Source organism: Aptenodytes forsteri, unplaced genomic scaffold, assembly GCF_000699145.1.
Source record: "Aptenodytes forsteri isolate BGI_AS27 unplaced genomic scaffold, ASM69914v1 Scaffold563, whole genome shotgun sequence".
NCBI classification, from domain to species: Eukaryota; Metazoa; Chordata; class Aves; order Sphenisciformes; family Spheniscidae; genus Aptenodytes; species Aptenodytes forsteri.
In genome coordinates this window covers 350,136-362,765 of record NW_008795318.1, presented here as the reverse complement: position 1 = coordinate 362,765, position 12,630 = coordinate 350,136, and the positions used below count along the sequence as shown (strand labels likewise).

Genomic DNA, 12,630 nt, shown 5'->3' with positions numbered 1-12,630 from the left:
TCCCGGGGCGAGGGCGGGCCGGGCCGGGCGCTTCTGCCCGGGGCCCTGACGGGGTGTGTTGCAGGCACCGGGGAGGGAGGGCCGAGCTCCTCCCGCCTCTTCGTGGTCCGCAAGGATCAGGACATCTACATCCAGACCTTGCGGAAACTCTTCAACGAGTCGCACGGGATCTTCATCGGCCTCCAGCGGAGCGAGGAGGAGCTGGCGGGAAAGTCGAGAAAAGCACAGTGAGTGGAGGGGGTGCGGGAGGGTGGGGAACACCCGCCGTCGCTGCTCCTTCTCCAGCCAGCCAAATGCCATTGACCTTATAAATCCAGACTGCTTAGAGCTGCTGTAATCATCAGCAATGCAGAAAAAAATGACAGTTTTAGGGTAATTTTACAAAACAAGGCCCTGATCCTTCCAATAACCGTGCTGACCAGCGCCTTTGTCCATATAGGCAGCGTACATGCAACCACTGCACGCAGCCTCGCTGACTCCCACTGGATTCACCCAAGTACTGGGAGTGTCTACTGCTGCAGAGAAGCTTGCAAGGCTTTAGTGGAAAATAGGCATGAGTCTAAAACTCAAACAGCTCTCTCTAACTGAGGCCTTTTTGTGTTTGGCAGATTGGTTCAAGTGAGTAAAAACTACCGATCGGTGATAAGAGCCTGTATGGAGGACATGCACCAGGCAGCTAGTAAGTTTGTTTGTTCTCTTACTGCAATAAAAGGAAATGCTATTTGTGATTATAAAAGTAGCATTTCAATTTTAAGTTATTGCAACTACTGTAAAATAGCATGCATAGCTTTCAGTAATTATCAAGACTCCATTTCCATCCAGGAGATTTCCAAGCTGGTTTGTAAATCTGGACAGTTTTTTTTTTTTTCCCTACCGTGTTTTAACTGATTTTCTGGGGACTTGCAGTCTTTTCGTATCTCAGGTTGCAGTTTTATGGGAAACCGAGTCCAAATTAACAGCTTGCTCCCCCCAAAAAGTGGGAGATTTTCCCTTCCCTTCCATCCTTGCCCTGTAGCCATACCCAGATTTGCACAGGATTTATAAAAAAAGGTTATAAAGTTTTATTTAAAAGTTAGCTTTGCCATGTGTGTACTCATTTAGGTCTGTGCTTGATGAGTGATCAGGTATTGTTGACTTTATTTATGAGCCCAGAAAGGGCTGTGAAAGGTAAATATGTTGCTCTTTGACTTTCCTTATTCTTCCCTCAGTTTCAACCCGGGACCCTGCCCTGCACAGCCAGTATAGTACTCAGGTAATCTGCAGTCATGTCATGTAGTCACAGCTGAACATGAATCACTGGCTAGTAAATTCACCAAGACCAACACTGGCAGTAAGGCAGTTTAGATTTAACTCTGGCTTAGTATATTGGATGCAGTTTGTAACCAAAAATAAATGGGAATAAATAGTTAGCTCTATTATTTCTAAAACAATGAAAAGATGCCCAACATCTGGATTCACTGCCGTTTCGTAAACATGTATTCAGTGTTATAGGTGTGATGTTTTCTTGTCATCTTAAAGCCAGCTGTGGGCCAGTACTCACCTGTCTGAAACTTCACCTCTTAAACACTCAGGTTCCAATGAACTGCATCTGAGCCTTGTAGGAAGTTCTAGATGTTCACCGTGAACTGTCGGACACAAGAAGAGTGTTATGGGAGGAGCAGAGTGCTCACAGTAGTTTTGTCCTGTTAGCTGCACTGATACTGCTTAATTGGCCTTTCTTCCTTACTTACTTTGCTGTTTGTAACATTAAGTCTCAGGAGTGCAAAAAGGCTGAAAATAATACTTTCTGTACTGTTTTGTATTTCCCACTGATGACAGATTATCATCACATTTCAATACACAAACAGCTTGGATATTTTCTGAGCTAAATGTGTGTGGACAAGTTGAGGCCCGATTCTCTCTTTTCATTTGTATCTCTGAAATGTGAATATGACATTTCTCTGTCTGTAAGAGCTGACCTTAACTGACCAATTGCTATGGACAGCAGAGACCTTTGTGTGGTTAAAAAAAACCCAACTAACTGGAACAATTGCTAAATCTGAAACATGGCCCTGCTTTTTTCAGGTTTCTATTCTCTCTGCAATGGAGCTGATCTGGAACCTGTGTGAGATTCTGTTTGTTGAAGCAGCTGCAGGTGAGCACTGAACTATCCTGATGTTTAGACTGAAGGGTTTTTGTTTGCTTGTTTATTTGTTTAAAATGTATGTAGCATCCATTGTGTCGTATCTTAATATGTTTTAGAGATATGACAAGTGTCAATAAGCCTTTTAAAATACCTCTTCTGCCTCAGTAAATTGCCTTCTTCATATTGAATTATGTCAAGCTATTAGATTTGCCTTCTACTTTTTCCCCTTGTGTAGTACACTATAATTAACTTGTCTATTTTACAGAAAAGTAGTGAAGAAGAGGCATATCAAAAGTTGTTGCCGATTTATTTGGCTTTTAAGCATAAACACATCTTTAAGCATCAAATATGTTGATGCCAACTAACATTTACGCATTCTCTGATGCAACTCATTTAACTTCAGGATGCCATTTTTGAAGTCAGTTTGTTTACACCAGCATTTTAAAGTAAATAATTTTTTAAGGAAATCGGATTATGCAAATATACATTACTTGCACAGTCCCAGAATTCAGAATTAACTTTTCTTCAGATTAAGTAATCTGTAATTTGTGAGTAGTACACTATAATTAACTTGTCTATTTTACAGAAAAGTAGTGAAGAAGAGGCATATCAAAAGTTGTTGCCGATTTATTTGGCTTTTAAGCATAAACACATCTTTAAGCATCAAATATGTTGATGCCAACTAACATTTACGCATTCTCTGATGCAACTCATTTAACTTCAGGATGCCATTTTTGAAGTCAGTTTGTTTACACCAGCATTTTAAAGTAAATAATTTTTTAAGGAAATCGGATTATGCAAATATACATTACTTGCACAGTCCCAGAATTCAGAATTAACTGAATTTGTGAAGAGTCACAAATTACAGATTACTTAATCTGAAGAAAAGTTAATCACCTAGTGCCAGATTTCCTTGTCATATTCAGTTAATAATAATGACATGATGCTAAACAAGACAGAAACATTCTGTGCGTCTTTTGGCATTGCAAGATTTATGATCTGAATCACTCACCTTTTAGTTCTTCAAGTAACTGGTCAGGGTTTTCTGCTGAACTCTGCTGCTGTTCTGTCTAAAATTGCCACACGGAAATTTGTCAGCAGCCTGGTGCTCCCACAGCTTTGGCTGCTTAAGGAACCCTGTTCCTTTTTAATTTGAGCGTGGCAGATAGAAATCCAATTAGTAAACCTCATCTAATGATTGTCAAACCATTAAAGTTAGAAGCATGTAAAATAACAGTTTGGGAACAAGCAGTTGGGAACTAAAAGAATGGTATCTTCTCTGCATAAAGCTGGCCCCCTTCTGCTTCGCCTCCTTGACTGGGTTCGACTTCATGTCTGTGATGTGGACAACATGGTCCGTGAAGTTCTGAGCAGTGAAAATCCATCGAAACACAAGCTCTTCTGGAACGTGGTGAGTATAGTCACCTATAAGATTCTTAAACAAAGAGAATTCATGCCTATGTGTTTTACCTTCCTCCCCCCCACTCGACACTAGACTACATCTCAGAAACTGATACCTAGGACACTGCTGCTGTCTGCCTATATAGGTTTTAAGATGAAGCCATTCTTATGATCATCCTACCCCTCATTCCCATCCTGATCCTTTCACTTTCATGATCCATAAGGTCAAGACTTACACTGTGTATTTGAATTAGCAGGGCCTACAGTTTAAGCATTTTAACTCCACTTAACTTGCCTAAATCACAAGTTAAAATTACCCCCCGATACTCTTCCTGGGTATTTTGTAGCCTTGAACAGTGTGGTGCTCACAGACAGGTGGTTTTTGCAGGTGGATGTCTTTGTGCTGCAAGGCCGAATGGATGAAGCACGGCACTTGCTCTCCAAGGAAGCCAGTGCCAATCCCACGTCAGTGAACATGTACAAAATCTTGGATGACTTGATGAAGAAGATGCCTGTGCCCAGTGTATGTACAAAGTGGGTTTTTTTCATGCAGTTCCATTGGGAAAAGAGAGCCGCCTCTGATGTGGCTCCTGTAACATTACAATTTGTTCACCACTAAAACATCTCAGTCTTAATTCTTTACAGTAATAACGTTTGTGTTCTTGAATTTCCCAAAAGACCCAACCATTCGGACAAAAGCCTGTTAGGTGACAAACCAACATAGTTAGATAATTTTTGCAACAGTGTACATTATCCAGTTGTCTGAAACAGCTGCTGTTGAGAACTATTCTCTTGTACAGAATATTATCTGAAGACTTTACCAGCAGAGTTTCCCTCTGTTGCAGCGGTCTCCTTGTGGAGGAGAAATTGCAGCTGCATCGCGGTAATCTCTCATAGGCTCTCCTTTGCCTTGTTAAAATGGGTAAAGTAAGACACTTCAAATGCAACTGTAGGACAAGGAAAAATTTGATGGCAGCCCCGTGTTTAGCTTTTTACCACAAATGACTCTGAGTTCAGCCCAAGCACCTGTTGTGATTTGACTTGGTGTTTCTTTTATTTTATGTATCTTACCCTCTGTTCAGCTTGGCAACACACAGACACTGACTGAGATGGAGCTGAAATGGCAGCACTGGCATGAAGAATGTCAGCGGTATCTACAGGATGGAACTTTTGCTTGCAATTCCCACATGGAATCCATCTGCAAGGTGTGTTTTTGCTGGGAAGGAAGAAAACTGTGGACAAGTATTCATCCTTGTGTATTTCAGGAGCCCTGTGTAGCAATAAGTAACTTTAATATTCTGGATGATCCATTCATTAAATCAGAACATTTCAGCCAGTCTCCTGTACTGTGTTCTTTGTTTTGCAACAGTCTTTGCAAGCCTGGGCAGATCGTTTTCTCTTCATGTCCAAGGCCATAAGGCTGATGAAGAAATTTGGCTCTGAGAAGGGTCTTTGTCCTTTGTTGTTTAATTTTGATTAAATCCTCAACTTTGCAAAATGGGAGTAGTAATGTCTCTGAAGAGTTACGATGCAGCTGTGTACATTGCTGAATTTGCAGAATTACTCCTATGTTTTTCTCCTGTTAGATCCTGCTGGGAGATGAGGATGCCATACTGGAGAAAAAGGAACTCATGACTACTTGGTACCACTTTCTGGTTACCCGGCTCCTGTATTCCCATCCAACTGTGAAGCCAATGGAACTGCGGTTTTATGCACAGGCATGAAATAGAATTATTTTTATGTTCTCCACCATTTCATGCACACAAGGGTTACTGTACTTACAGAAAAACTTTGGGAGGGTTGATGTCTTACAGCAACTATGTAACTGTAAGACATTTCCTAGAGTTTGTAAGTGGACTGGGAGACTGATACAGTGGACAAATAATTGTTGAAGACCAACTCTCTTCAGTGTCTAATGTTACCAGTCTTGTTCCTGCAAATTGTTTTCCCAGTTTCCTTATGCTAAAATAAAGAAAAATCTTTTTTGTTAATGTGTTCAGTCTTGATGACATATTCTTTCCCATAAAATAACTTAAGTGAGGCTGCTACATCCAAACAAACGTCTTCCTTCTACCATCTCAAAACTTCTGCATTTATCATGTCTTGCAATCTTATTCCACAGTCTAGTATGGACCTGTTCCTGGGTGGAGAAAGCAGCCCTGAGCCTCTAGACACGATTTTAATGGCAGCCTTTGAATTTGAGATGCATCAAGTGATCAAGGAATGCAGGTTGAGTTTTAAGGTTTTTTATTTTCTAGTTCTACAGTATTGCTTCTGTGTGCATTCACTCCAATAGTATTTGGGGTCGAGGATATGGGTACAGCCCACCTGATCATCCTTTCAAAGAATTTAGCAAAAATATGTGAAGCAGGCAGCAATTAAAAGTATTCCATTAGGTCTGGGACATTGCAACTAGACATTATACTGTAATATAGCTTCTGTATTGGTAAGAAATGCCTGTGGAAAACCTGACACATTCCTTGGCAGTGGTAGGCTTAGTTTTTTTCTTTCTTTTGCTTGCTTCAAAAACAGCATTGCCCTGAGCAACTGGTGGTTTGTGGCTCATCTGACTGACCTCCTGGATCACTGTAAACTCCTGCAATCTCACAATCTCTAGTAAGTATTTATTTGCATTGATTATTCAGACATCCAGAAGCAAGGATGACTGAAACAGCATGCAGATTTTGGTTGAGAAGGAGCATTTTGGGCGTTTACAGAAGATGAGAATAAAGGTGCTGCATGTGCCTCTAAAGTTACAGGCAGCCCAGATGCTCTGAGAAGCAGAAGCAGTTGCTGACCTGATGAATTTGACATGCTATTCAACAGTGCCTCGGTACAATGTTAGGATTTTTTTACATTTTAAAATATAACTTTATCCAAACTATAATCAAGGGCCCAAATGTTTGTGATTATTGGGAATGGTGAGAAACTCATCTAAAAAGATGTTTGAGCAGTTGAATTTTGCTACCTGGATTTCCTTGAAGTTTCAGTTTCTTAAAGAACTTCCTCCGAGTTATATTTGCTAAGTGCTGTAAATATTTGGCAGGTCTCCCCAGGGAGAAAGCTGACCAGCATGCTTAGGCCTGAGGTACGAAGCTTGTTAAGATAGCCTATGAAAAAACATGCTGCATAAATGAAAAGTACTTGTGAAATAAAATCAGTAGGTTTTTCCAATGAGGTGCAAATAATGCTGCCTGTTTCTTTTCTCTCCTCCCTCCCAGTTTTGGTTCAAATATGCGTGAATTCCTTCTGCTAGAATATGCCTCAGGACTCTTCTCCCATCACAGGTAGCAACCTTTTTTTTTTTTCTTCACTCAGAGGATAGACTAACATGGAGGCAGCCAAAGCAAATAACTACATGTTAATGAAGTAAAAAGACAAAACTTACAGAAGCCACTGTTAGGATTTCAGCGAATGTGTCCCTAAGGATCATACAACACTAGCATGTTTCCTTTCCTGAATTAAAGATGAAAGCTATCTATTAGAACCCATCAAGTGTATTGACCAGGACAGAATTGCTCCTGCCACTGTGGCTTTTTGGTACAGAGCAACTTGTACCAAAGCACTTGTGAGATGCAGGTATTCCTAAGTTGTATAACAGGCAGCTGGTATTTGGTAGAAAGTAAAAGCCATTTTAGGTCTGAATACTAAGTTAATCAGAGCAGACTCAGATTCTCCTTGTGGCTTTACTGTTGTGCTTATTTAAGATTTATATGATTGGAATGCTTGATGATTTTTTTTCCCCTCTCAGCCTGTGGCAGCTGGGGGTAGATTACTTTGACCACTGTCCAGAATATGGCAGGGTATATTTGGAGCTTCATATTGAACGGATACCCCTTAACACAGAACAGAAGGCCCTCAAAGTGCTGAGGATCTGCGAGCAGAGACAGATGCATGAACAAGGTGATTGATTTTTAAATCTCACTGTTTTGTAGCGATACAAGTGAAACCACTGAAACTAATTCTTTCCCTCTTCTCCTATGTTTTCTCCTAAGTTCGTAGCATCTGTAAAATCATGGCCATGAAAGCTCTGCGAAATAATCGCTTGGGCTCTGCCCTGTCATGGAGCATCAGAGCTAAGGATGCAGCTTTTGCTACACTAATATCTGATCGGTGAGTGTGAGCTAGAAGCTCTCAGATGACTGCTGCTATAGTAGGGTGGTAGGATTGGGAGAAGGCAGCCACTCCACGATGGACCAGAAAAGGTCCTGCTGCAGGCAGATTGGGATTATCTTTCCCTCAGACCAAGTACCTGCTTCTGGACTAGAAAATGACCTCCTTGGGTACTTTCATCTGCAGTACCCTAGCTGTTTCTTTTCTACACTGTTTTACTTTGTGAAATCTAGAGATGAAACAGATTGGCTTTATCTAACAGACCAATCTCTTAGACCTTGCTTTGATAAACATTTCTTTTGGCAACAGCTCTACCTTATGCACTGCCCTTTCACTTGCTCCAGTACGGCTGTTTGATGGACTATACAGTGAACAAGGGAACTGATTTGGGTGGAGGATAATCCCCTTCTGTGCTTTATTCAGCAGATTATTTTTAACCAGTCTAGTTCACCGTGCAGCGTCCAAACAAGTCAGTGGGAGTCACTTAAGCCACCATTTGTGCAAAAAATCTCAAGCCACAATTATAACATATGTAACAAAGAGTAAAGTTTTATCATGTCCCTGGTTTTGCATAAGCTTGTCACAATATCTGACCTTGCAGGGGTGGGAAGGTTGTTACAAAATTGAAGAGGATGCTAACACTTAGCTTAGGCCTAGACAAAAGATATGGCAACTGTCTTTATGCTTTTTAATCTCTGGCAATCCATGTCGTGTATTTTTTTTGCTAATTGAAAATAGGCAGATACCAATCTCTTTGCATAGTTAGAGTATAATTTTGAAATTACACTCTGGGTAGATGGCCAAGCAATACTCTATCTTCAGCAGTGAAAAAAGGGAGTAGTAAGAAATTGCTGGGGTTTTTTATATTTGTTCTTTGAGGGAGTGGAAATCATTATATTTCTTTCAACAGAAGGTGAAAGAAAACCATCACAGGAAGCAGCTCTGAAAAAAGCAGCATAATGAAGGCTGTGACAAAACAGATGAGAAGCTTTTAGAATTGCTTTTGTTCCTGCTGCTTATCAACTTTTTTTTTACACAGCAGAAAAATAGAGCTTTTGTTATGACCTGGGAGTGTTATTTACGCATCCACCAGCCTCAGCTTCCTGTGCTCCTTCCTGCACTTATTCCTTTTAAAGAATAGATCTCAACTACCACAAAATCTGGAAGAATAAATAGTGTCTGTAAAACGCACATTACACCAGTTCATTGGCCGCTCCCAGGAAATGTTTTGATGTCTTCTGAAACCCTCATGGGAGGTTGATTAAGATGGAACTCAGTTGTATAGTAAAGTTTTCTGGGAAGGGATTAGGAGATACAAAATGAATGTGGACGATGTTCTCCCCTCTAAGCTTTTATTGTGTTTTACTTTCTCCCTAGATTCCTTAAGGACTATTGTGAAAGGGGATGCTTCTCTGACTTAGACCTCATTGATAATTTGGGACCATCCATGCTGCTTAGTGACCGGCTAACATTTCTTGGTAAGAAGGGCCTACAGTTTTCATTCTAGTCTGTTATTTAGAACACAGTTAACTCCACAGAATTATTTGGATTTGTCTCTTCCTCCATCTGGCTACATCCTATTTTAGTGATGAGGGGAAAGCAAATGATGGAAGGTGATTTGGGATGCAGCCTGCTTGCTACCAGGAGACTGCATTTCCAATTGCACTCACAGTAGGCATCTGTTCTGCACTGCTTTGAGCAGGATAGTCTTGAATTCTGACACTTGTAGGCTTCCCCTTTCTTAGTCTTTTTCCAGACTGTATGACTACCTAGAGAGACTCTGAAGTATTAGCAAACAATCTGGAAGACCTTAGGGGGCTTCCTTAGAAGAGTAAACTACTGGTTTAAGTTATTTTGACAATGTGATAATTTTACTAACTTCATAAAGTTCTCCGAAATCTCAACATCTTTTGTTGGTTCAGTGTGCTAATTTCAAGCTCGCTCAAACATAAGATCTCTCCTACCCTTTCACTATAGCAATTGTGCCAGGTAACAGTGGAGGGCCTCCAGCTAGTTTCCTTTACACACCGCAGCTTCCCTCTCCTGGCTGGCACAAGTATGAGCTGTGGTAACCTGCCCATCTGGCTGCAGCTGTTCTGTGGCCTTTGATTAATGGACCAAGAAGAAATTGAGCTAAAATGCACCCTTCTCTGGAGCTGTGGCAGTTAGCAAGCCCAATTACTGGGGCCAAAATCTAATAGGAATTTGGAATAGCTGTTGGCAATTGGACTGACTCCCTTCTGGCTGACACCAACATTACAGTGAGGGTGATCCTGAATTTGTTCTGTTCCCATTTCGTCCAAGCTTGCAAAACTGGAACTGTATTTCCTTCATTTAAACCTTATCCTAAATTAAGCCTAGAAGCTAACTGTGATTTACCAAATTGGTAATCCCTCATATCTCTGTATGCCCAGTGTCCCTTGCATGAGCCCCAAAGATTTGTAGTTTAATTGTGTAACTGTGTTTATAAACTGTGTTTATAGAGAAATTACCTCCCTTTCTGCTTTTTATAAAAAATCCTGAAAGGCCTGAAAATATTTCTGCTTGTTTTTCCTTTTGAGGTTTTAAAAACATCAGGTGTACTTTTGCTGGACAACTTCCATATGTCTCTATCTTGAGCTCAAGCATTAGTCAAAGGTGAATCTGAATGGGAATCATTACTTCCAGTATTTTGACAATTTAGTGGATACAAACAAAGTCACAGAATAAAACTCACTTTCATCCTCAGCCAGTTCTCACGTGCTGGATATTGATCTAACTAATTCTTAGTGGAAGCAGAACTTCCCACATTAACAAAGATCTCAGTTTCCATTTAAACAATCAGGAAGACAGTGAAGCCTCTCAGACCTCCTGATACTCTGTGATATCAAAAAGAACACTCACCCCCCCACCTCTCCCCTCCCGTTCCTGGTTTTTGCAGATGCCACCAATCTCTCTAAGCCACTCGTGCTGTTGCTCACCCTGCAACACTCAGCACCAGACGGTATCAGTCAGCGAACAGGCTGGTTCAAACAGTAAACCTTACCAAGAACAGTAACGGGTTTTTGGCTGCCTTTTCAGCCAGCCTCTATTTTAACCTTTCTTCATGCACAAGATCCCCATTCCCCCAGGCTCAGCTGCTTTGGAGACTCATTTCAGTTGGGGGTAGTTCTACCACAGGCTTCATGGGAGCAAACAGACCACCTACCATCCAGTAACCCAGGCCTGAGCAGGTCTGACAGACACTGACGCCTTTTACCCTTCACCAACACCCGTGTGTAGGGAAGTACCGAGAATTCCACCGGCTGTATGGGGAGAAGCGGTTCTCGGAAGCTGGCAAGTTGCTTTTGATGTTGATGACGGCTCACATTGCTCCTTGCTCCTTCTGGATGACCCTGCTGACAGATGCCCTTCCCCTGCTGGAGCAGAAAGAGGTGAGCAGGCTGGTCACACGAGACAAAGACCACCCCCAGCCTTTCTTTTCTTCCTGACAAGGCATCTCTAAGTGATGACCGCCTTTCTGCCCCCAGGCTAGGACTTGCACTTCCAGTGCAAAAGAACTGTTCGTGGCAGTTTCAGAATTGCACAGCTATCCAAGTGTCCCATCGGTGGGAGCACACAGGACCCAGGATAGGATAATCAACTCTCAACTTGGTTCCCTGCTTTTAGAAAACAGCAGTGGAATACTTATATGCTGATAATTTAAATGCACGCTGCATCCCGTTCCTTCTGGTACTCGGCTGGAAGATTTTTCTAGTGCGCTTCCTTCTTCTAAGCCCAATTTTTGCTTTAAGATCCATCAAGAAAATGGCAGTTTAGCAATTACAGACCCATGACTGGATAAAGCCCTGAGCACCCGCTCTGACCTCATAGCTGGCCCTGCTTTGCGCAGGATGTGGCACTAGAGACCTCCCAAAGTCACTTCCAGCTGAATTATCCTCTGATCCTGTGATTTAAAGGGTCAGAATGGATCTGTGGGAGTGTGAAAGCATTCTCTTCCTCTCAGTTGAGTTATCTTCTCAGACTGTGTGACGTCCTTAAACTTGATCATTTTCAGTAAATACTTTCATTTCCACAGGTCATATTTTCAGCAGAGCAGACTTACGAGTTGATGCGATGCCTGGAAGACCTGACAGCAGGGAAGTCGGATAAGCAGAAATTCCAGGTAGCTCCTGTTTTGAGGACAACTGGATAATGAATCGGTGGGGCTGTAGGGAGGGTTGGGGAAAGCAAACTCTAAATTTATATTCCTGCGTGGGGGCAGAAAAGAGGGAGAGCCTGAGTTACCGAGGCTGGTATGTGCTATTATTTTTAAAGGCCAGCCAAATGAGGCATCATCAAGAGATATTTAAGTATACGCAAAACCAATACAGGAGTGCTTCCGCTCCTCACTGTTCTGCTGATTTGGATTGGACTGTGATGCTTTTCCAAGACAAATAATTGCAAATTACATGGGCAATGAAAAGCTGAGATGCTGCCATCTAACAGCTCAAGCTATGAAACATTCCAGGCGCAGAACAGGGAGCCGTTTGCTCCACATGCAAACCTCTGCAGCTGCCAGAAAAAGAAAAGGCTTGGCAATGCTGTCTTGTGTTGATCTAAAAAGTAGGAAATGCAGCTTTTGCTCTTCTCAGGAGGTCCCTATGACAGGTAAATATATATGCACTCTTCCTCTTAATGACCTGCATCCTTACTTTCCAAAACTCAGAAAAAGAACCTATCACCAGCTCAGTACTGCATGTAGCAGTCTAACCCAAACTCCGCTCGCTTTTAGGATGATGACGTCGAGACTATGAAAGTGGAAATGCTGAGACTTGCTCTTGCACGAAATCTTGCACGAGTCATCGTCAAAGAAGGCACATTGGAAGGATCTTGAAGACAGCAGTATGTGATTTTACTCACCCTCTGTGGCTCACTGTACATAAACCTGACTGCTTTTCTAAGAATAAATGTCTTGTTTTGCATATTGCTTGGGGATTTGTTCTTGTCTTCTATAAACATAACTTAAAAAA

At 41.7% G+C, this 12,630-nt stretch overlaps 1 protein-coding gene across 1 annotated transcript in view; it reads left to right on the top strand.

Moving 5' to 3' along the window:
* NUP85 (nucleoporin 85) overlaps nt 1-12,587 on the top strand; it is a 13,464-nt gene extending 877 nt beyond the window's left edge. Inside the window, exons 2-18 of the mRNA XM_009279688.2 lie at nt 13-227; nt 609-679; nt 1,209-1,252; nt 2,065-2,134; nt 3,415-3,536; nt 3,915-4,049; nt 4,609-4,731; nt 5,113-5,244; nt 5,649-5,755; nt 6,059-6,142; nt 6,748-6,813; nt 7,278-7,429; nt 7,522-7,639; nt 9,017-9,117; nt 10,901-11,052; nt 11,697-11,783; nt 12,393-12,587. Coding sequence (XP_009277963.1) covers nt 13-227; nt 609-679; nt 1,209-1,252; nt 2,065-2,134; nt 3,415-3,536; nt 3,915-4,049; nt 4,609-4,731; nt 5,113-5,244; nt 5,649-5,755; nt 6,059-6,142; nt 6,748-6,813; nt 7,278-7,429; nt 7,522-7,639; nt 9,017-9,117; nt 10,901-11,052; nt 11,697-11,783; nt 12,393-12,494 — 1,881 coding nt within the window. The 3' untranslated portion in view covers nt 12,495-12,587. The remainder of the gene's footprint in view (nt 1-12; nt 228-608; nt 680-1,208; nt 1,253-2,064; nt 2,135-3,414; nt 3,537-3,914; nt 4,050-4,608; nt 4,732-5,112; nt 5,245-5,648; nt 5,756-6,058; nt 6,143-6,747; nt 6,814-7,277; nt 7,430-7,521; nt 7,640-9,016; nt 9,118-10,900; nt 11,053-11,696; nt 11,784-12,392) is intronic.
* Nucleotides 12,588-12,630: the final 43 nt, after the last annotated feature.